General features: G+C 31.2%; 2 protein-coding genes across 2 annotated transcripts in view; one reads left to right on the top strand and one right to left on the bottom strand.

Annotated features, from left to right (window-relative positions):
• Nucleotides 1-417: 417 nt before the first annotated feature.
• On the bottom strand, nucleotides 418-7671 carry LOC110999193 (short-chain dehydrogenase/reductase family 16C member 6). The gene is made up of 7 exons (XM_022268134.2): nucleotides 7567-7671; nucleotides 4884-5155; nucleotides 3323-3438; nucleotides 2458-2577; nucleotides 1791-1952; nucleotides 1148-1347; nucleotides 418-594 (listed from the first exon to the last, which is right to left on the bottom strand). Exons 2-7 carry the CDS (start codon nucleotides 5152-5154, stop codon nucleotides 498-500), a joined length of 966 nt encoding a protein of 321 aa, XP_022123826.2. The 5' UTR covers nucleotide 5155; nucleotides 7567-7671; the 3' UTR covers nucleotides 418-497.
• Nucleotides 7672-20104: 12433 nt separating this feature from the next.
• LOC110999183 (tachykinin-like peptides receptor 86C) overlaps nucleotides 20105-25646 on the top strand; it is a 51397-nt gene continuing 45855 nt past the window's right edge. Inside the window, exon 1 of the mRNA XM_022268120.2 lies at nucleotides 20105-20288. Within this exon, the coding sequence (XP_022123812.1) occupies nucleotides 20149-20288 (140 nt within the window). The 5' untranslated portion in view covers nucleotides 20105-20148. The remainder of the gene's footprint in view (nucleotides 20289-25646) is intronic.

Here is a 25646-nt window from a genome sequence, read left to right as displayed (position 1 = left end):
AAAAAGTTGCAGGTGACTTTATGATTTTTTTGTATAGAGGAATTTCTATTGTATTGTGTTACACAAGGTGACAGAAAGAGACCTGGCCGCAGACTAGCAGACGCAGACAAAACTTGAGACAATGGTTTGGTCAAAGCACCAAGTCATTGTTTAGAAGCGCGGCATTCAATATTTAAATAGCCCTTCGCAAGAATGGCACAATCAGGAAAAGAAGATTGTGTTACTGTTTTGATTTAAAGCATTACATACTTAGATGAAATCAAATCTACGATGAGTGATTTTGGTTATAGCCCGTTATAAAAGGCTAGGCCCCAATCGCGATATCTACTAATCATGGATGACATAGATCTTGTCTGTTATATGTTACATTTAAACATTTTTTAGTATAACTGGAAGTCTTAAATAAGAAATCAATAGTAAAAAAATAAATAACTTTAATAATTTATCCTATAAAATTTTAATTTGTTTGTGCTATTTACAAAATATAAACACTTGTATTAGACGGCTTGGGGTTTCTTCTTCAACTCCATCATCGATTGAGGGCCTTTCATCACACGATGCATCAAGTCCCAGCACATTTTCGCAGGCAGTAGACTGAAAAAGTACATTTACACATTTTCTTACTATTTCTCACATGAGTATTCAAGACAAATATTAAATTGGAGAAAGAATTGGCCTGCAATACAAAAATATTACTAATTAGAACCACATAATATATTTGTTGAGGAAGGATGGTGACCGGTTTCTCGACCAGTCGAATTGACTAGGCGATTCCCAGTAGCTATTTTTTTATGGCTTTGCTGATCCGTTGCTAGGGCTGAGAATATATATATACATATATCCTATCCTATCCTAGCGGCCGGTATAACAACGTTAGCATTTCCTTTCGCAGTGATTGTGCCCTAAAAGTAGGTGTCGCTACATAGTAATAAGCAAATTATAGTTTCGTACGTAATAGTTTCCCGAAGTCGTAAAATTCGTTAATCGAATTATAATGAACAAGAATACTTTTGCCTCCTTATACAATAATAAATTTATATTTACTGCCAATTCACAAATAAAAAAGACTGAGCAAGAGACTCTTCGTTTCTTTTTTTTATGAAAATTATTTTTATTGTTAAAAATATGAAAAAACTTAATAACTCACCATTTAAGAGGTAAAAGATACCTAACAGAACCTGGCATGATACAGTTGACCTCATTCTTTCGAATTGAGTCGATCATGGTTTCCGCCACATAGTCCGGTTCCAACATAGGCATCAATCGCGGTGTTACTCCATCAAACATTCCAGTATTTATGTAGTAAGGACATACCAGAGTTGCATAGATTGAGCTGTGTCCATGTGCCTGTAGTACCCAATTTATATCAATTACATTCATACTACAATTATTCTAATAGCTAGTAGTCGTACATGTTACTTTTTAAAACATTCTACGGCTCGTAAAGATTTTGTAAGTAAGCGTTAAACGGTAAATGAGCCTTTGATGTCGGTAAAATTACATTCAATTTTACTCATATTGAGCTACGAATACAAAATTTCCTATGTATTAAAACATTTTTTTTTAAATTGTTTCAACACTGAGTCACCCATCACCTTCATAGGATTTCTTAATTAATTATCTGTACAAGCTACAAGTTTCAGGTTGTCGAAACAAATAGTTCACAGGCACTGAAAGCTGAATTTACCTTGAAACAATATCAATAGAATAGAAAGAGAAGCTTCTAGAAAGAACGAACGAATGAACGAAAACTAACGATTGAACGAAAACTTATACGTATAAAGACTTACCCGTAGCTCCGTAAAAAGGCTTTCGTGAAAGCCAACAGTGGCGAATTTTGTTGCGCTGTAGTCTGTACAACGGTAAGTTCCAAGAAGGCCAGCCACTGAGCCAACTGTCACTATATGACCCTTTCCATTTTCTATCATGTCTGGGAGAAAAGCTTTCACAGTCTGAAATAAATGTCCTGATTTTTATGACTGTTTAGCCTTAGTATGTTGTAACAGTTGCTGGTCGTGTCCACATGTTTTAGGGACGAAACTGCTTTTTATATTTTCGTATGTATGTTAATGTGTTTGTCCTAATTTTGTGGTCCAAATAAAAAAAAAAACAAAAAATTTTTAGGATTGATGGGCCATGGCCAAAGTTAATGCATTATTATTATGTCGTTTTTGAACTCAAAAACCGAGGGTAGGTGAAATATTAAGCGACTATATACGTATGAAAATAATGAAATAATTGTTGTATTTTTAATTTAAAATTTCTTTAACTCTTTTAAGATTGCGTGTTCAGTTAATAATTTTATTTGCTAAGAAATGTTTCACTGCGTTGTAATAATGTAATTGTAATCTTGTTTCACGACTGCATTTCTATTTATAAATGATATTTTGCATTTTATTTCAAGTCGCCTACAATTTCATTTCCTTCATTCATGATAAGCGATGTTTTTAAACTTACCCAATAATGTGAAAGAATGTTCACTTTATATGTTCGTTCTATCGCCGTGTCATTCAGCTCTAAAAGTGTTTCTCCGAAGACAACGCCAGCATTATTTATTAAAACATCAACTTTACCCACCTGTGAAAAGCGATAAATATGTATACTGCTTATGCTATTCTAGGCGTTTAGCTATAAAGCTTAGCATTGTGTATTTGGAAATATTATTTTTATACAATCATTTAGAAATGTAAGCTCTATATTCTACAATTCCTATACGTTTAAAAAAAGTATGCCTTACACCTGGAATTACCTTTCTGTTTTATACCTTTTGGTTACGTAAATTATATTGTTTGTTTCAATACATATCAAGGGTAACTTATATTTGTTATTTCTTCAACTTTGTAAGGCCATAAACATGGATGGATATATGTACACCAGTAGTTCAGTTGTTTGCATATAATCGTAAATAATTCATTTTTATTATATTCAATTTGCCTATATCCTTATAATTACAATGACCTTCGTGTTATTTTCTTCTTTATCGATAAAATATTACCAACGTTACTTATAGGCAAACATGACATACTAGTGCTAGTGTTAATTGTATCATATTACAATCTGTAATCTAATTAATACGTATCAAGTGGCGAAGGCTTATTACAATTCACGAGATAACGAAGTGAAATCATTAATTAGTATGGTAATTAAAACATAATTTTATGGTTCATCTGACACTAAAGTATTTACGCATTCTTTTTTAAGGAACGGGGAACACAAGTAGGAGGCCGCCCATGGACACTGACAAACCAGAGGGCTCGCGAGTACGTTGCAAGCCTTTTATGAATCAACTTAATAACCTTCACATGGATAATCGAATGCTCACCTCTCTCTTTACTTTCTGGGCAGATTTATAAACAGCACCGCGATCAGCCAAGTCAACAACATAGCTCTTCGCTTCATATCCCTCGTCTCGAACTGCAGAACATGTTTTATTTAATGCTGAAATCAATAAAACATATGCCATACTTATTTAAAGATATCACTTTTTTAACGGATTGAAATAATGTATTATTGTAAACTTATAATTATTTAAACATAATTTTAAATTTATCCGACGTTTCGCGAGCTTTACAGCGTGCATGGTCACGGTGACTGATGACAAAAGCTGTTGTTGTTTCTTTAAATGTGTAAAAGTTATGTTAATAAAGGCAATACTATATAGAATCCATACTGAAAGAATTATTTCCTAAAGCAGTGAGTAACACGTCATTTGTGTTTAGATGATTTATATTAGGTCAAAAAGGTACCATACGCTGTTTCTATTTTTTCACCGGAAATGGAGGGTCCATAAGGTAAATTTTGCCAGTACCTAGAGGTGGTTATGCTATAGTTAAACAATGAGTTTGAAAAGTATTAAAGCTAAGGCGCAAGATATTTCTATGAAGGAATTTAGTACCATGCTTAGCCGCTAGTGGCGCTGCAACATTTCGTATACAAAACTTCTCCGTTCATCGCAAAATACATTTTTTTTAATAAATCATACAAAATATCTAATTTTTTAAGACATTGAAACGAGCGTCGTTATATTTTGTTTTTGATGATATACTGAAAACGGTATCTTTATATTATATCGTATTGCACCTTGCTTAATGCTTTTATAACAACTTTGTTTTGTAAATTGCGAATTGTTATTCTGTATGCTAATAGTCTCTTGAATGTCTAATGAATATTAATTAGCTTCTTATACAAGATACCTCTCATTACGAAAATTGTTGTTGGAGTAATTGAAGATTTTTTCATCTCATAATTATCTACCTACCTAATTATTCTGCTTAAGCTAAATTTTTGAGTTAATTTCAGTCAGTTAGACATAATACCTATTTGTCATTATTTAATTTTTGATAGGTACGTTCTATATAAGTTATCATGAGATTACCAGGTATAAAAAAGTTACATACTCTGACAAATCTAAAGGATTTTATGGTTTTAATATAAGACAACCTGTCTTTACAAATTAAGAGAAATAACACTCTGATGGAAGGCAGCGCGATTTTTCCAATTGTGTGATTGATTTAAGTGTACGATATAATTCTGTTGTTCGCAAATAGGTTTATATTTCATAAAATGACAAAAAATTCAGTCTTTATGTTGAATTTTGTCTAATTTTTCGTAAAACACCATTAAAAACTTGAGGTTTTGTGAAGTCCTCTCATGTACATTTACTTACGTATTTCCGGCACGCACTGTTTCTATACGCTTAATTAAACATAATTATTTCCATACATTTTATCTGTACATTTCGCAAAAGATAAATATATATGCCTAGTAACTTAGTCAATATAAAACTAGCTCGCAACTTTTTACGCGTGAATAAATATCATTATTGGAATAACATTTTTAAAGCATCTGGTTAATGACTATATAAAGAATAAAACTGATCTTACCATCCTCATTAACATCCCATATGACCACTTTGGCTCCAAGTCTTGCTAGTCTAATCGCCAATCTCCTTCCTACTCCACCTCCCCCTCCCGTAACTAGGACAATATCTCCTTTTAAGCTCTTCATAGGCCTAAAGGCGTTGGGAACTAGAGTCCAGAACAATGACTCTAGTATATAATAACATGACAAGACGAGAAACAGAACAGTATCTTTGGCTATGTCGAAAATACTTGAGACCTGCGACTGTGCCTTCATTTTGCGGTCTTCTAACATCCTGGAAATTAATGTATTATTGCTGTATATATGAACATACAGAAATTCTATTAAGTATTCAAATCAAGATTAGATCAGCAACGTCATGTAGTAGGTGTGTTTTATTATTATTATATAATGTTATGCTATATTATATATATAATAAGGCGGTTAAATATACACCTCCTAAACAAGAGTCTAAAAAGTCATATCTCAAATAAAATCGAGTGGGATTGGGGCTAAACGTCTGCCCAGTTCTATATAAAAAAATCTTGAAAATTGATATTATCCGATTTATAGACACTATATATGGGTGTTCAGACACAGTCCATTGATTTCTGGATTTAACACCCATTCCTTATTTAAACTATTCGATTTGCAAAATATATTAATTAATTATTAAAATATTCATATTATGAAATATAAATTTAATGGATTTTGAACTAGCACGGTGTGCACTTAAATACCGGACAAAATATATACAAAAATATTGTACAATTATAATTATACAATTATTGTATGTTTGTTTAACTAATTTAATTTACAATTCATATTATCCATTCATCGGAACAATATATCCATTGGATATTTACAGCTATATTTTGGAAAGGCAGTAAATAAAGCATAATGTCTATAAAATTTAGGTCTAGTTGCGTAAGGTCAGCCACGGCCGACTCGAATACTAATTTGGACCTAGATCTAAAGTTTTTAGATCGGCGTAGTGACAGTCTTTAGATTAAATATATATTTTACATCTTTTTGATGATCTGATTGTCATAAAATACTTCTGATACACGAGATATTTAAGTAGATAGAGGTTGTGAAAATTGAGATTTAAAAATAGTAATATTACTACTAATCATAAACCAAATTCTTTTAATTAAATGGACTCAGATAGTGGACCAGCAAAATAACGAGTTATTCGACAGAAAATAAAACATAAGGAGGACAGCTAAGCTCAAAGAAAAAGAAGGAAACGATCACAATCCAAATCACCATCAGAATGAAAAAGAATACAACAATGACATAAAAATTAAGGAATAAAAGCTACCTAGAAAATAAATATTAAAAAAACGCGCTTCATCACACAATTAAAATAATGCACTTCGTGATATCCCAAGAATACAAGACAATTCGATCTGAACAATACATTCAGAAAACTCAGAAATAAAAAAAAGAGAAATGCAAAATATGGAGAAGGCTTTTATCGTAATAATAAATTTAATAAAACTAACTTAATTGTTTACATCTTATACTAAGACAACTAATATTCATATTATGAAATGTTAACTAACCAATGTTTGTGTGAATTTATGAATAAAGCTTTAATAATAATATTAATATGTAAGCTCCCTTACACATATGGATATATAGAGTAAATAAATAAGTGTGCGATGTCTGCACTACGAGCAAAATTTTGGTTCAGGGTAGTGGAATTTTTAAAAGAAACAGTCATGTTACAATATATTGCATGGCGCGAAGGCCGTCTGCGTCTGCGGCGGCAGGAGTGTGGCGAGATTGTGCCGACAGATCTTTGAGATGCCTCATCCAGTTATAAACACAGATAAATTATTTAATAGGTTTGGGAATAGAGTTTGAATACCGTAAATTATTGAAATTATTTGCAAATAAAAATCAACTTATAATAATAAGATATTTTGCTGGTATTGTTGCTTCATACAAAATTAATAATTAATTAAAAAAAAACTTTTTTTTTTACTTTAGTAATAAAGGTAATTTAGTAATGTTTTTTTAGATTAGTTATGCTTTTCTCCTTATGTTTAAAGGGGCTTATAAAAAAAAACTGAAAGTCAATAAAAAGCAAGCTACTGGAAAAAAGAAAGCTACTGCTAGCTGCGTATTCATTTATCAATAAATTTATTATTGATGTTTCTATATTTCATTAACTGGCCAACATTGTAGTTCGATATGGGTCTAGTGGGTTAAGATTGCTACTTGAGATCGTGTCATCAAACCCGAGTTGTGCACTAATGGACCTAACTGCATATTTAACACTCGTTCACACTGCGTAGGAAAACATTGCGAGGCAACTGTCATACCTTAGACCCAAAAAATCGACGGCGTGTGTCAGGCACAGAAGGTTGATCACCTACTCTGCTATTAGAAACAGCAAATGATCGCGAAACACATACAGGAATATGATGCCGAATTATAAGGTTGTAGCGGCATTTTTATCATTTTTCATTTTATTTGTATCATTATAGCTGTATTTGTATACATAGCTAATATAAACAAATATAGCTATAATATATTTTAAATAATTGCGTAGAAGTATTATTAGTACTACTAGTAAAGTCTCAAAGTATATACTTTGATATGCATCATGCTTTATGAAGAAAATACAATTAAAAACAAATTATTTTACAAATATTAATCATTTAGTCGTGCCTATTAATATATTAAAATACATACCTGTGATTATTTCTATGTATATATAATTTCAAATGACAACTTCTTAAATGCACTACAAATGCAGGTTTTAAACATGCGCGCGCGCCGGTTGGCCTACAACTGTGTTCTACTCTGGGCTTTCACCTTCGCTAACGGTAAAAAATTTCCATCTAATATACCTCCCATATTAACTGCTTGTTTATTTGTTTTTTAAACCCAACGGAGAATTGGCACACTGTCTATGGTGTAAATTGAGGATTTTGTTTAACTCTAGAGAGAGAATATCTAAAATATATTTAGCAAACAAACATTAATAGCTTGTATGTGCTACATATATTCTGATGAATGTTTAAATGGTAGATCAAGAACTCGACGGCAGGTAATTTTTTTTATATTATTTTATATCAATCCTTTTAACTACTTTTAAATTATTCTCGTATATTTATTTAACTATTAATTACTTAAGATATCATGTGAAATATGGTGTAATAGTTGCAGCTTACAAACATTGTGTAAAACAAAAACAAAGCAATTAAAAACAGTGGCGGAGAGTTTATTGCCAAATTATTGTAAATGTAAAATTAAAATCATTTAATATGTATTTCTTCTTTGACGTTCATTGTGTTACCTATATAAATAAATTATTTTGATTTGATTTAATTACACATGCGACTGAAGTATTCTGTATTAGTGGGTACATTGACTTGCGAACTGGTAGTAAACGTAAATTTACAATTAATTTAATTTTTGACGTTCATAAGACGTGTACTTGTTTACCTATATGAATAAAGATATTTTGATTGATTGATTGATACAATAAAACAATATAGTATGTTAAGTTTTACAGCTTTCTTTAAAATATATACTGCCCACTGATATATTGTTCGACGACCTCAATACTGGGAAAGTCACAAAAATAGCCTCAAATGACGAAATATTATGATCACTTTTATATTTCTTGTGTAAATAAAAATTATAACAGTACAAAAAATGCCTTTAAATTTACTTAAATAAAACTTCTTTACTCATACAAAGCAACCTTTAAATCAAATTAATAACGCTGTTTAAATTTTTCAAAAATAAATATCTAATAATTTTTCTTGCTAGTTTTATATTTTAGTATTGTCTAACGCCCTCTCTTGGCATTGAAGAGTACTATTTCTGAAAACAGAAACCGCAATACTAGTAAAACATACGAATGGAACGCCATCTATCAGCCAAATATTATATTTTATCGGAAATTGTAGATGGCATTTATGTTTAAGAACTACCATAAAGTGGAATTTGAATTTAAAAGGATGTACTCGTAATACTTTATTCATGATTTTTTTATTCAACGCATTAATATCCGAATTTAAATCGATGTGAATTTTGCATATCAAACTTTCAAACTTTTATTTAAATAAAATTACTTCTTTTAAGAAGTTTTAGATAATTACCATATCTACATATATTTAAAATAAGCATGTTATTTCAATGTATTAAAATGGATATTTCTAGTTGTCTTTAATATAATATATGTTATATAGAGCCTTCTTATATTACTAGATTTTAACAGCCTTGTTATACAACAATTAAGGGTAGAATCGGTGTGATTAATCTTGATACAAAACACAGGGCAATTGCGATGTAATTGCTTAAATTTTAGTGCAAGGAGTTGTTAACCTTTATATTTTAATCACAAATTTTAAGGGTTGCCCAGTTATAATAAATAATAAATCATTATTATAAATACGATATCTTCCTAAATGTATTATGATCATGAAAGGCGGGAAACTCCCTTTCATAATTGTTAACCCGTGGCTAATAAATACAAGCTTATCTCAATTTATTTTCCCTCACGAATGTTGGGGAAATGGGTCCAGTTTAATATTAATAAATAGTGGCATTTCGTATAGAACGTGATAACGGTTTTGTGACAAGGAAAATATTTCAATTCGATCGCAAAAACTTTTGAAGTTAATACATATAGAATAGTGTTACAATTTTGTTTTTAAGAAAGTTATTTCTACTGTTTTTTTTTATAGAACAGGGGCAAACGGGCAGGAGGCTCACCTGATGTTAAGTGATACCGCGCCCATGGACACTCTCAATGCCAGAGGGCCTGTGACAGTGTGCCTTACATGCTGGCTGCGTTTCCTCACTGTTTCACCGGTACTTTCTTCCAGGCGTTAACTTAAGTCATAAACTAGCGCCTATATATTTGAACCCCAGGACCTTCGGTGGTCTCTCTCTGAGTCTTTAGTCCAAGGGGAACTTGATAGAAGTTGGAGGCGAGACAGCTTATTTTAGTCGTTTATTATTTTCATCCTGCCCTGCGGCTACGCCAGCTTTTGTGGTTATCCGAGGGAGGTGAGAAGGGGTGAACACAAGTTCCATAACGCCGGCGACTGACTGAATTTTCACACAAATTTAGTTTTCGACCTCCTACAAACATTACTGTTAAGGCATCTTGAAAGAAAAAAAAACATATATAGCACTTAAAATTCTAAATAAGTAACTTAATATTTTGACGTTACAAGCTACGTAGAAGAAACTCAATATTTTTTTATCTTACCTGCCAGAAAGTTTAACTGATTTTAATTAAGTTTTACTTGTTTTAGACAAGTTGAACAGTCTGATATAATTTTCTTATGAATATGACACTGAAAGGGATTTTTCTTAAGATTTTGAAGTAAGGTTCTTAAAATTTAATTATATAATATTTTAAGAAGGTTCAATTTCGTGCAAAAAACGAGGAGAATATTACTGTTATTGCTGTGAATTTTCGAACCTCGTTCGATACCAGTTCCTAGAATATTGCGGCCGTGAGCAAACCGGACAAATTATTTTTGCTTCGACGGTTATCTTTAATGATTCTTCTTTTGGATTTTCTGTGGGATCAGAGTGGAATTATTGCTACCGATCTGTTTGATGTTAGATACGTATATATATTAGATAACAAAATTAACTTTATAGAATTTGATTTTATTTAGTTTGTTCGAAACAAGAATATAAAAGGAATTCCAATTGATTGTAAAGAATACGGCGGCCGTCGATTGTCCAACAAATTTTGGCCGTCGTGGGCCTAATAAAATATATAGTTTAATATTAAATATTATTGTAAAATAACTAAAAATATTTATTTATTTTAATAGACTATACAAAACATTAATAACTTCTTTAAAAGGTAGTATGATCATTGTTTGCGCTAAATCGGTGACAGTCAAAGAAGGATGGAAATTGTCGATTTGACTTTGACGAAGGTGATACGGATGGTACATAAACATGGCCGGAAGGCGAATGAATAAAACTTTATTTGATTCATCGGGACTCTTATGGCTGCTCACCTACTTGTCATTTGTCAATAAAGGAAAACTATCAAAGGAACAATGTGGCGCCACCGGTCATTTTTATTTTCTTTATTTTATACAGAAATAGCTGATTAATACTTCTATATCTTTTGAAAATCTTCTTCTACCGCATTTACCATGGAGAGTGTTCAGAGGAGTTATTTGGATTAATACCTGAAGACTTTCATCATTGGACGTCGAGGCAGAATACGAAACTCCACCTAATCATAGTAGAGTATCACCTCGACGTCCGCCGTTCCACAACTGCGCGTTTTTCAAGGCAGTTTTTGCCGCGCACCACCACTTTGTGGAACCAGCTGCCCACTGAAATATTTCCGAACCAATTCCACTTATGGTCCTTCAAGAAAAGAGCGTACCAATTCTCAAAGCCCGGCAACACACTCGAGCCCTCTGGCATCGAGGGTGTCTATGGGCGGTGGTATTACTTAACATCAGGCGAGCCTCCTGCCCGTTTGCCCCCTGTTCTATAAAAAAAACACATCGTCATAGAAATTTCACCCACTCCGGCTTGAGATGAGAGGATTGACTGTTTGGTTTTAAAATAACAATATTTGCAGTCTATATGTACTAGCCACAACATGGTGTAATGGTTGCAGCTTCTTACAAACATTGTGTAATAAAAAACTTGGCGATTAAAAAGAGTGGCGAAGAGTTTATTGCCAGTTCTTCTCTTCCGTTCTACGCCCTTGATTTGAGAACTGGCAGTAAATGTAAAATTAGAATGAATTTATATTTCTTTTCCTTTTTTTGACGTTCATAAGTGTACATTATGTTACCTATATGAATAAATTATTTTTGACTTGACCATTATTAACATGTCGGAATTAAGTCATACGTCAGGCATAAAAACAATTTAAAGTGGTCGTTGTCCCTGTTTCAACACTGGTGTTGATTGAATAATGACATGATGAAATCTTAGTACCTATATTTCGCTCTTAAATTATTCTAAACTCGTTTCTGACATATAATAAACGAGGGAATTGTGCTTTCGAACGTTCCAGAATAAACAATGGGAATTATTACTAAGCCTGTTTAGTAATTATCAATGTTACAATGGAACAGATTATATTGTATAAAAAAGTATATTTATAGATCAATTTTTAAAGTGTTTTTAAAATCAAACTACTTATATGCACAATTGGTATGAAAAAAGAAAGCCTAGCACGCGATAAACCTGTACTACAGCTCAAAAGATTGTCACAAGTCAAAAAGAAGAAAGAAAACAGATTGTCGTTAATTTACTATTATTGGTACAAATGTAAAAATGCGAGACGAACAGCAATATTATTTTAATATTTCTTTATTAAAACGCCTTAAAAAGAATCTGCAAGCGAAGTATCATTATGTTTTTTCATATAATGGGCCATTATATGAAATATATATTGTCGAAATATCGATTACTTTATTTAACTGCATAATATCATTTCTCAGTAGTCTACGTAGAGTAAATAACTTGAAATGTCAAACTTCATAGTTTTATTCAACCTTAGAGGAAAGTCTGAGAAAATAAAATGACTAAACACAAATTGCAATAGAAGGTTATACCTAGTTAGTAAAGTTTTAGTTATATAAAAGGGAAATAAACTTTATTCAAATTTAATTTAAAATCATTTATTAATGTAGGTAACACAATTTATACTTATGAAAGTCTAAAACACACATGTAGGTTTATTAAATGCATCTGATTTTATATTTCACAGTTCTCAAATGAAGGGAAGAAATCATTTATTAATGTAGGTAACACAATTTATACTTATGAAAGTCTGAAACACACATGTAGGTATATGAAATGCATCTGATTTTACATTTTACAGTTCTCAAATGAAGGGAAGAACTGGCAATAAACTCTCCGCCACTCTTTTTAATCGCCAAGTTTTTGTTTTACACAACGTTTGTAAGCTGCAACCACTACACCATGCTTAATATGACAACTTAAGTAATTACCATTACCATAGCCTACTGATTAAAGGTGTAGAATTTACTAATATCCTATTCTTATCAAAATAAAATATACATACTGTAGAAATCCGTTTCACGATAATTTTACTACGCTAATGATACCCAATATGCCTCCGGGAATGCAAAGGATATTTAATAATACACATACAAATGTTCAATAACTAGAGAAAAATAAGAAAGGAAATTTTTGCTCACGGGATTACGATACTGGCTTTTCTCAGACAATATTAGAAACATTGTTCTACAAAGCGAAGCTTAACAGGACTAAATCTAAGACTAAGATGCCTGCGTTGTATGTAGAACGAACTATTGATGTATAACAAAGACATTGGTATCGTATTTTTTCTACATAATTTATTAATAGCCAGTAATGTAACGGAAGGCTGAAAATTTGTAGGCTAACATAGAAAACATTTTATTATAGATTTGAATATTCAATTGTCTTCGAGTGCGATACAAGGGTTATAGCGGTCATTTGTCGATACCATTTTTATACTACGACTAGTCTTTAGCCTCAAAATAAATAAAAAAACATAACATATACATAACATAAACATAACATACACTTCTTTACTCAGAATACTAAATCTTACTAAGGAATTGTATGACAGTTGTATGTAAAGTTAAAAAAATATATAATATATAACGTGTAACTGTTAGGGCTAACAAATAATCATTATTAATTTAATATTTGTAGCGCCATCTATGTATAAGCCTACCGATTAAACAAAAAACAACACATTTATGTACTTCTTATTCAGAGTCGAGATATAGCGTGAAATGACTTCCGTATGTCAAAATCCAATACGTTTTACATATACGTGTTTGAAATCAATAACATGCCAACGACAAAACTTAATTGAAAAGCAAGCAACGCAAGCAATAATGTTATTTGGTAGTATTTCGGATATTCTTAATAATATCTATATTAAATTCATAGAGTCTGTAAATTCAAGATTAATAAATAATTGTGATAATTCGCTCAAATAAAACTCCTTCTATAAATATAGTCTGTGAGATAAAGACAGGGTGATGGAGTCGAGACTTGAAATGCGATACGTTTCTGCAATACGAGCATTTAATAATGTAGTAAATTTGCGTTCACAATCATTAAAGAAATGATATTTCAATTTATAAAATTTACAAAATTGGGTTTCGGTAAAATGTACCAGTGTACATAGATATTAAGTAGGTATATTTTAATTAATTAATATATGTACACATATATATGTTCTTTTTTGTCATTAAGTTTAATATGTGTATGTTTTGTGGTTGATATTTAGTGTAAAATGCTGTGTAATTGTTTATATATTGTTTCAGATTTTAAAATGTTTGTTTAGTGTATAATAACTGTATGTATCTAATCAATCTGTTTTCTGTTTCTGTACTTGAATGTAAAAATAAAATAAAATAAAATTTTAGTTGAACGCAATTTCGTATTCCTTAATTAATATGAAAGTACACTTCCTAAAACCTTTTTCACTGTTACGAGTGAATGAGCATCACAGATAAAAATTCAGATAAAGATAAACGACGTCGATTTATCGCGGAGTTTCAAGATCTGTGAGTTTCGGAGAAAATTCATCATTCAATTCCCATAGACAACCCAACTCCATAGAACCATCACTCTCTTTGTTCGAATAATTCGCTATTTCCGTTGTAATTTTGAGATAACTTACTCTATTAGCTTACGCTTGCTCGGTATCGCTTTAAATCTATTATTTTGTTACATGTATGTACAAAATATATGAAATTTTAACCTCAAAATTGTTTAGAAAATAATAAGATATGTTTAAATTGCAGTAAATCTGCTTACATAATAATAGAATGTCCCCAATGCATAACTTTGACAATAATAATAATATAATGTCATCACTTAAAAAAAATCATTTAGCAGCTGCTTATAACAAGATGCTATTAGAGTTAAAAGCGTTTTGTTTAATGGTCAAACACAAAGACAGATCGTGTCTCGCGTCTGTGATAGAGGCTGTTTACGAATCGTGATCAAATAGATCGCCACGTCGCTTACATTCTTACCATAAATATCATATATAGACCAACTGTTTACGAAACTGGGTTATGTATCGTATGCCTATAGATTACAACATAAATTACCAGTAAATATTTAATGTGACTAAAAGAATCTTAAAAAAATATTTTAAAAACTCACGTATCTTTTACTAATAATGGCTTTGTTTGTTCCTTCATATTAAATATATATTTTAATCTATCAATCAATCAATCTTACAACTGTGCTTTATGTTTCTGTTTCATAGTCTATTCCGTTTTGGCTTTTGTGTGTAATGTGATTGTTTGAATATTGTTTAGTGATTAGCTGTAGGAATACTTAAATAAAATAAATAAATAAGTATATATAAAGTTATAATCTTACGTATAAAGTTCTTAATTTACTTTCATAAAAAAATATTTGAATTTGGAGAAACTAAACATTCTATTCAAATAAGCTTTGGTCAAAGGTTAATTTACAAATTGTGGTAAATTGTCCAGATTTGATACTTCAACGCATTCCCGTATAGCGGAAGTAAAAATATTTAAAAGTTGGAAGCGAATCCGCATTTTTGTGTACCCGACTCACGTAATTGTTTTACTTGTGGATTTAAATTTTCACTGTTTGATTTCATACCACATTCAGAATCCTTAGAACGGGAAATCGAATTACGTAATAAACTAAAGTGTATTTTGTTTCAGGCTATAAATACGCACTTGCTGTGAATCTCGAAATATACCTCAATAATTAATTATTATTCAATTTACTATATTCTTTAATCGTTTTCAATGAGTTTTCATTCTTCTGAAATGATATTATTGCTAGTCCTATATTGAGGGTTGCATTAAGAATAATTCTATTATTTATTTAGGTTGCCAAAATGTATAATAAAACAATGATGCTACAGTTACCCTGGTAAAACTAAGATAAATATTTGTGTATATGTGCGTGTGTGACTAGGCGTTGGTAACCTAATATTTTATTTTGTATATCTTTTTTTTGTTTTACTAAAAACACGATTTTAGCTCGATAAAAATATTATTATTACAAAAGGCATGATATATGTTTGCTTCTAAGAACTTATGATTAGGCCCTATAAATAATTGTATATATATTACTAGCTGACCTGGCGAACGTCGTGTTGCCATGTATATAATTTATAAGTAAAAATTTCATGAGAATCGGTCAAGCCGTTTCGGAGGAGTTTAACCACAAACACCACGACACGACACGAATTTTATATATAAGATATTATGGCTGACTGTATAGTTAAACGTCGGGCTTTATTAATTGAGTACAATCATGTCGACAAGACTGCACGTGCCATCATCTCCAATAGCCGTAATCTACAGTTGTTTATAAATGAAAGCCTTTGAAACGAAATATACTGTTGATCTGTAATTTTTTTATTTTGAAAATTCCTGAGTGTAAATTCCAACCAGTACAAAAATGGTTTGAAAGAAGATTTCCTTAACTTTAACTTCTTAAAATAACGAATATTTTTTTAAAATGAGTATGAAATATCTCGTTTACCGAGCTGGCAGCGTTATTTTAGATATCAACGACTGTAGTCACTTGCTCCACGTATTAGGAAAAATATCGCCTAAGAAATTAACATGACAAAAAAATAGGCCAACGAGAAAGCTATAAGGAACTGTTCACATTACCTATTATTTGACTGTAAATGGGGAACATATGGTGTCCGATTAAGATGGACGTTAAGGGAGAATTTATAACGGGTTATTTGGGCCCAGCCGGTTACTCAGTGATGTTTCTAAATGAAATTGTATGCCTGTATTTAAAGAGTTCCTAAACTTTTTTTTATAGACTTTTTTATTGCCGGCCTTTTAAAAATTGGTACGCTTTCAATAGAGTTCCGTACTGCAAGTCACTTTAAAATTCTTTATTCAAAACAAATAACATAATACATAAAAATATATCTAATAAGTAACTTTAAAATTTTATAATTAAAAAATATTATTAAAAGTAGTCCTTCTAGGCAAGGTTCCGAAAATACTGGCAGCGTTCCCCCTTTGAATAAAAAAAAATAAAACTTTAAAATATGTCACAAAAGTGTGGTAAGAGCTTATATAAATACGCATTCAAATGTGAAGCCCTTGAACACTAATAATAAAAAGATTTTGTATAGAAGTTAATTTAGTGTGAAAGACTTGTAGTATCTATAAAGACGAAATTGCATTATGCTGCGATTCTAAGCCTGAGATCGTACGCCCTAATCGTTTCATTATGATATATGGCTGCAATATCTTGGCCACATTTCCCGGAAATCCCATGATAACCTAGATAAACTTATGACTGGAAATTCAAACAGACCAATGGACGCTGCTTGGTACAACGGTTGTTACGAAACTTACTATGGTATGCTATACATCATGCTGCAGATGAACAAGAAACGGTGTAATCTGTTACAATTGAGTCGGGAGCATGACGCTCACTGACTCTTAATGAGGTGCGCAATTAATATACGCGGTAAAGGGGACCAGGAACCGGCAAGACATTAGTTGCTCGGAATTTGTGTGTCCTACGTATATAACAAAGATAATCAAGGAGATGTTATGTGAAGTCAAACCCCAAAAATGGTACTTCATACCGTATCATGGTACTTTAAAAGCTTTAAAAAACTGCAACTTAAAACTAAACTAAAACAAGAAAGCTGAGAGAAGTCGGCCTAGTGGTTTCAGCGTGCGACTCTCATACCTGATGTCGTAGGTTCGATCCCCGGCTGCACCAATGGACTTTCTTTCTATGTGCGCATTTAACATTTGCTCGAACGGTGAAGGAAAACATCGTGAGGAAACCGACATGTCTTAGACCCAAAAAGTCGACGTGTGTCAGGCACTGGAGGCTGATCACCTACTTGCCTATAAGATTTAAAAATGATGATGAAACAGATTCAGATATCTGAGGCCAAGACCTAAAGAGGTTGTAGTGCCACTGATTATTATTATTAAAACAAGAAAGTAGACATGAAATAGAGATTTAAATGAATAATGTCATTTAAAATTGACTGTCCTGAGCTACTTAGTAAGGTGTGTCTCCGTGTGTATAATAGGACACTAAGATCATCATCACACAACACAACTAATTTGAGCTTAGTTTAATAAATTAAATCACAATTAGTCAAATGTATTAAATAATTTTTATTTGTTTGTTCCCTTTTATAAATCTTTTTATTGTTAAATATATCATGTATTCCATATTTGGCTATATTCTCTGTCAAGTGTATTTGTATGTCATTATGTATAATTTATGTTAGCTGTAGGAGTACTAAATAAATAAATAAATAAAGATGCACACACCTAAAGTTAGCACCAATTACAGAGGGATCAGCTTAATGATTAGGGCGGCGAATAAGTTTAACAGTTTAACTCGCGATATTGACATATTCGCCTCAAATGTGGCGTCGGCAAGGAGAGCTATAACATCTGAGCTCCTTAATGGAAAATGTGAGCCGTCACGGGACGCCTGGCAGATGTGAAACATCGATATTATTTTTTTAAAAGTAATATGCAGAAAAGAACAGACTGTGATAGGAAATAAATATGTTATAATGATAAAATAAAATTTTACGATTTTTTTCCAGATAACGATGACTATTTGTTGAATAAACATTATATTCATTAAATATTTTTAATGTGAAATTTACTACTGCATTTAGACTGTATATCATACAGTGTGGCGACGCGTCGCCACGGCATGCGTCGCCACGCCAGAAATCGGTTTTACGTGCGGCTATAGATATTTCACATCAAAAAATGTTAATAAATATTATAATACTTACAAGACTGCTATATAGAATAAGTACTATATGTAAAGATTTATTAATGGCATAAATAGAATATTAAATTTAGTATGTAAGTTGGTAATAAGCTGTAAATCTTTCGAAATAAATAAAATAAATTTTGGTGCTTTTATAGCGTGGGCGATCTAGATCATAAGTTTAACACCAATTCTAATTAACTTTCCTATTATTACGAAATTAATGCTTCTATTATGTGACATAATAAAATTAATGATATTTGCATGCTGATTTATATATGGCGAATTGTGCGGATTTTTATAACAATTGTATCTAATTGTACCACTATCTTAGCAAATAAACGATTTCATTAAAAAAATAAAATAAAAAAAAGCGTAGATATATTATGTATTTTATCATGTTCCAATAAAACTTTTGTTAATTTCGTAGTCGTGTCTCTAGATTCCTTCAGGCGGCAGTTGTGTTCACGCTGCGCTCCATAAAGGACGCCAAGGACATTCACGTAAAGACTAGTGCGATTAACTAAAAAGTAACAAGTTTTAATTAACAGTGATAATGTAAAACTAAATAATTCATGTTTAAAAATTACATTTTAAATTCTTTATTTTCAAAATCTAAACTTATTCCGATGTAAAAATTTACGATTTCCGTTTATTTAATTTTATATAAACAAATAATATACCATAGATATAAAAAATATAATCTATAATGTAATTCATGTTTAAAAATTACATTCTATATTCTCTTTTTTCGAAATTTAAACTTATTCCGGTGTAAAAATTAACGATTTCCGTTTATTTAATTTTATATAAACAAATAATATACCATAGATATGAAAACTATAATCTATAATGTAATAATAAATCCAGCTTGTTTATTATGTCGTAAATCGGTAATAAATGGCGGAAAATAAGTGCCTGTATGCTCCAAAGTTATTAGCAACTATCGTACCAACATATTATTTGTATTGTGATACTTTATTTAACGAACGGGATTAAACTTACATTTAATAATAGTATAAAAGTATTTGTTGATTGGGATGGTTTAAATTACCAATACATGACTGAATTAAGATTTTAATATTATATACTGAATATAATAGCCGATTAAAAAATTCATTATATGTTTTTTGTATAAAATATTTCGCAATTCTTTAGTAACTTGCATAAAAGACATCGCTCAGAGATAAGGTCGACCATTGCACTAGCGACTTTTGTGTCTTTTATAGACTTCATCTTACTAAAGCTGACGTAAAATGTCACACATTTGTGTTTTATATATAAATATGTAAAAATAGTATTTTGATATCTTATCAAGAACTAAAGATATTTTGGTTTTTATTGTTTATATGATGACATAATTGCCATTTAATTTTAAATAATATATTATAGCATAAATAAAATGGAAAATTAAATTATAACTAAAAAAATAATATTAAAAAAATATAATTATCTAAATCGTTAAAATCAAATTAACAGTGCGAAATTAGTGTATTGTGAAAAATGGATTCCGAAGAGCACATTCAGACTTTTTTGAATTGCACCAAACAGATTTTGGGAAGAGATCTGTCATGGGAGAACTTAAATGTGTCTCAGCTACTAGATCTTCTTCCAAAACAGCTTCACGAGGACATGTCCCTGAAGTGAGTATAAATTATTCACGTTCATAGATTTAAGAACCATGGAGAAAACTTTATTAAAGTTGATATATTATTTTATAGACAAATAGTTGTTAAGCCTGTACCCGTAGTTCCGGAACAAAAAACAATTTTTCCATTTTTTCTCTCTATAAAAACAGCCCTCAGAGTTCAAGGGATATAAAATAAAATCTCGAATTGGACCAGCCGTCTGACTTTTGCGATTAATTTTCATTCATATAGATTGATTACGTTGTTGATAGCTTAAACATACCTTTTATGGAAATGAAAATCAAATTAATAACAAGCAGACAGAAAACTAATTAATATACTGTCTGATACAATTTTAATTTCCAGTAATTATAACCTCTTTAGTTTGTACTTATAATGACATATGACACGTAATGCAGTGATCATTAATGGAATTTTTAACAGCACACAGTGTGTATTAACTAATATAAAAGCTAATTAAACGACCATTGATATTGACTAGTGGGTTTATCGTGCTTCATCGGTCGGAGGTCGTAGGATCGATTCCAGGATGTGCACCAATGGACTTTGCGTCTATGTGCGCATTTAACATCCACTCAAACATGTGTAAGGTCCAAGGGACTGATCACCTACTTGACTATTATATTGACATATGATCATGAAACAGATACAAATGTGTGGCCTAGAACTAGTTATAAATGTTGTGGTGCCACTGGTTATGTTTTATACTATTTAATCAACGTTTAATTTTTTTCAATTATTTACAAATTATGGTATATACAATTTTGGTGAATGTTTTTTTCATACATACATAAGTTTAATTAGCGTTTCTTATATTAAGGGATCGATTTCGAATTCCTTCATACCTCTACCATGTACAATTAAAGTAAATAAAATAGTCTGTAGTTAAGTACTATAATTTAAGTTAAATGTTTATTTCTTTTTGGCAATGTTTTTAGTACTGCTAGTTAATTTAAGAATAAATAAACAACATTTATTTTATGCTTAATACATCCGAATTAGAGAATGCCTCCCCCAAATTCTTCCACTCTCATTTTCGCTGCTATTTTCCAATTATTCCCCTCCCTACTGTATACATTGTAAGTGGAAATGGGCGTATTTGGAGCTGAAACGAGTCTTATTTGAATAGCATAGTAGAAATGGTATTGTAAATATATACAAAAAATTCCATAAATTATTCGAGCTGTCCTAAACAGGAATCACTTTGACGCATACGAATACTTGCCAATAGAGAATTTCTTGCCTAAGACTAGTTAAAATAACTTGTATAGCCATATAAATAAACTTATATAACTTGTTTATTCATATTCAAATAGCAGTTTATCTACACTACAGAATAAATTCTTACGCAGAATTTTTCTGCCCCATGGGAGGAAAATCTGTACGCTTTTCATCTCCGCTAGGCTATGGTATAATTTTCCGATCTATTGTGTAAGTTAATCATTTTCTGAATTAGACGTTCACATCGATTACTTATGTTTTGTAGTAAAATTGATGTTTGAATCTTTTTGAATAACAAATGATTACGTTTCGTGGATTAAATCCAGAATGTATGGATAATTGATTCTTTCAAAAAGGTAAACGTTCTAATAAAACCAGTATTTTTGTAGTTAATTTGATGGGTACAGATTTGGACTTACTAGAGTTACAGGATACAATACATAATAAAATAATTAAACCTCATTTATTCCTTAAAACATTACATAGCAATAGATACACACTTACAATTTTATACATAACAATTATATTCATTTTATTATTACATTAATTGTATTCCAAGGACCTCTTACAGTGAATAGGCGTCCTCCAAATGGCTCCACCTCTCTCTATCTTGAGCATTTTTCTCCCCTCTATCACTTTCTTTTCCCTGGCGTCACACAATACATTATTAGAAAGATATATTCAGACTAAAACGTCTAGGAAAGTATTTTTGTCTCAAATCAGCTTCTAGTATAATTATTAAAGTTTAATGTTGAATGTCAATGATTGGAATATTGACGCAACCTAAAACTCAGTACTTCACTATAGAAGTGATAAAAAAACATTAAATTGCTGTCTTCAGTTGTCTTGTAATTGCGAACAAATTTTTGATAATATATCTACTAAATTGAATTATGTGAGACGAATATACGAGAATAGCGTTTTGATTTTAAAACTAGTCCTAAGACCAATCTTTATCCTCAGATAGCATGTTCAAAACAATTGTCGTTTGTGAAGGAAAACTAGGCAATGAAATTATTTAGCAATTAACTACAGATATTGTTATGACTATTTTACAACGTGAGCATTGTCATAATGACGCGCCAATTTTTTTTCGAATTTCCTGCGCTTTGGGCCGCAATCTAAAAAAAAGTTACGAGAATTAGCTACGGAATTTCGTTCTTTATTTTAAAAATTGTTATACATTAAGTCCCGCGCAATGGCTGACAATGACAAATGAAAGATGAAATGGTCAATGACGCTTGGTTAAATTCTAGTTAAATAACAGTGTCGGTCCCGGTCACGAAACGCGCCATTTTAAGTAATGTTGATGATTACCAGAAAGGCAAAACGATGCTACTGAACATCAGTGTGTATTCACATAGATATTTTAAAGTTGAATATATCTCTTTTCTCATTTGTTAACATAAATCTTTCAGTTTTTTTGTATGTAAGATTTATTGTATTATATTCGTGTGTTAATTCATGCGGATCTTTGAAAGGGTCATCGTTTTGTCGTGAGTTTCTTGGCGTCTTTTACATCTTCAAATTTTCCTAGCTAAGAGTATCGTAATTATAATGATTGTAACTTTTAAGTATTACGCAATTAGAATACACAGTACCCTACTTACGCAAATGTGTATTTGCTTTCAACACTGATTAACATTACTTCCACTTCATTGATTCTGATCAAAGAAGGCAAGATGTCTGCAGTTAACGCTTAATAAAGTCTATATAAATGTTAATAACAATAAAATGTTTATACCCAAGGCTTTATTAAAAATGCCTTTTGCGAAATATTCCTATATAAACTAATTATTATAAGAAAAATATGTCTTTTATATGTGTGTAAGTAAAAGATAATTGTAATTGAATTTTAATGTTAATTTTTTTTATTGAATAATGGAATGCCGAGAAGGTAACCTAAATACAGGTTAGGTTTTTAGGTTATTCATGAATATGAGATGTGGTATTTTTCTTCGCCCAAAATGAACTGTGTGAATTAAATAATATTAAAGTTTAGTTAGTTAGTTAATTTAAAAGTTTATAAGAGTTTTATTTATTAAAGTTAACATTTTGCATAGTACTAAATCTATATACAAATGTTAGAAAAAAATATAGTTTAAATATATATAGAACATGTTTTTTAGCACAAAAAAATACCAACAAAACAGCGGATTAGGCTCGAGATAGGCACTTTCTTTAAAATCGATCGGCTCTCTACCGAATATATCCATCTCCGGATACGTACTGTTTAATCCGTTAAAATCGCGGAGAATTCGTATTTTGCAGAGGGAATTTGGAAAACTTCGCGTTTGTGTAGGTACATTTAATTTATAAGTTTTACATTGATACTTGATTTTTATAGGTCACAGAACTCAATCACCAAAAAATTGTTCAAAATTTTGTATACAGTTGTATACAAAATTTTTGTAGTTCTTTTTTTATTACATGTTCTCTCTCTCTCTCTTCAGTCGGTACCTCAGTTCTGAGCATCGTGGTCAGCAAGGAAACATCCGGAGCGGACAAATGTGCTTCCACTGGTTTCTGTCCACCATCTGTAGGGTCTTTCACGAACGGTTGATCTGATTCGTGAACATTCGGTTTCTGAGAATTGATTTTGTTTTTAAAGTAGGTTAGTCATGTATGTAGTCTATGTGTATGTCTCTAGTAAATGTAGTCATTCTGAGGCCCATTCTTCTCGGCAAAATAAATAATTAAGGCGAGTTTCTGCCTCGATCCTATTACGGGTTCACTCTCTTCACGGACTAACGGAAGATTCAGTCTTAAGCGTACAACTAAACTTTAATAAAAATTATAATATTTCCATTCAATGTGAAGTAGCAATTTTTGGCGATCCAATATTTATTTAACATTTGAACAAGAAATTAAACTTTTGCCAAGTTTTCTACGGCTATTGTAATAAAAAATTTAAGCAATCTTTTTGAAATTAACAATTCGACTTCTACAATTAATTTGTTATCGTATACTTGTTCAGAACTAATGGCTCATATATCAAAGTCGTCTCCTCTTAAGTCAAAGACGTCCTAGTAAAAAATCCAGATCTTGAAACCGAGTTCAATTTATTTGTAACTGGGGTTGAAATTACTAAGGTTATTATAATAATAATAATAATAATAATAATAATAATTTATTTATTTTTCTCCCTTAAACATTAAACAATAATAATTCTTAATATAGTAACAGTATTGGGAGACTGGTTTCCAAACTAGGTAAGAACCTGTAATATGGATAACCAGGCTTCCATTCCATAGCATATACATAACAAAAAGGTAGTTTGTAAGGGATTGTGTATGTGAGTGTGTGTGATAGTGGGGAAGGGTACGCATGCGTGTGTTAGTGAGTGTTAAAGGGTGTTTAACATGAAAAGAACATATTATGTGAAAATTATTATTTTATTACTTCTAGTAGAATTTCAGTTTCATCATAGCTCAAAGTACTTAAAAATTTATGAATTGTTTTCTTTACACATTTTTTTGTTTTAGCATATATATTCAGAGTTTTGTTGAGTTTATTATATAAGTAACAGCCAAGAAAAGAGAACGATCGTTGAGAAAAATTAGAAAAAGATGGGGTTGTACAAACGTTATATTTGCGACGTTTGTCCAATATAGCGGTATCAAAGAATAAGAGCGAATGTTGTTTCAGAATAGTGTATAAGATAAAAAGTTGACGAACTGTAAGTACAGAACAGGTTTTATAAAGTTCATCAGTAGGGAATCGGAAGGGGAGAGACAATGAGGTTTTAAGAACTGCACGTTGGGCTCGCTCAAGTTTCAGGAGAGAGGTTTTATAGGTGCCTCCCCAGACCCAGACACAGTAAATTAGCAGGGATTGGCAAAGCGACTCGTACACCATTCTAATTGTAGTAGAGTCAGCAACCCCACGCAGGCTCCTGAATACTTACATTAGCTTACGCAAGCGTCCCGAAAGCAATTCAATGTGACCATTATAGCTAAGATTATGGTCTATAAGTACGCCGAGGTACATTAGTGTACTAACGTTTTGCAGCCGTGGGCAGTCGCACGAACCTTTCGAGCGTTGCAGACGGGGGCAGCAATGAGTCACGATTGTCCACTGATGTTGTGGATGGCACCCTCGTTTTGTAAATGCCATGTATTTTGTTTTGTC

Source organism: Pieris rapae, chromosome 21 (assembly GCF_905147795.1).
Source record: "Pieris rapae chromosome 21, ilPieRapa1.1, whole genome shotgun sequence".
Classification (NCBI taxonomy): domain Eukaryota; kingdom Metazoa; phylum Arthropoda; class Insecta; order Lepidoptera; family Pieridae; genus Pieris; species Pieris rapae.
Note: the sequence above shows the minus strand (reverse complement) of the source record. Positions and strands in the feature narration are given on the sequence as shown.

Bases quoted from the DNA above. Each gene is read 5' to 3' on its own strand.
- LOC110999193 (XM_022268134.2), bottom strand. From the start codon at position 5,154: ATGTTAGAAGACCGCAAAATGAAGGCACAGTCGCAGGTCTCAAGTATT. The intron at 3,439-4,883 runs GTAAGATCAGTT...TATTGATTTCAG, and splicing joins ATGGGATGTTAATGAGGATG to CATTAAATAAAACATGTTCT. The intron at 2,578-3,322 runs GTGAGCATTCGA...CGCTTTTCACAG, and splicing joins CCCAGAAAGTAAAGAGAGAG to GTGGGTAAAGTTGATGTTTT.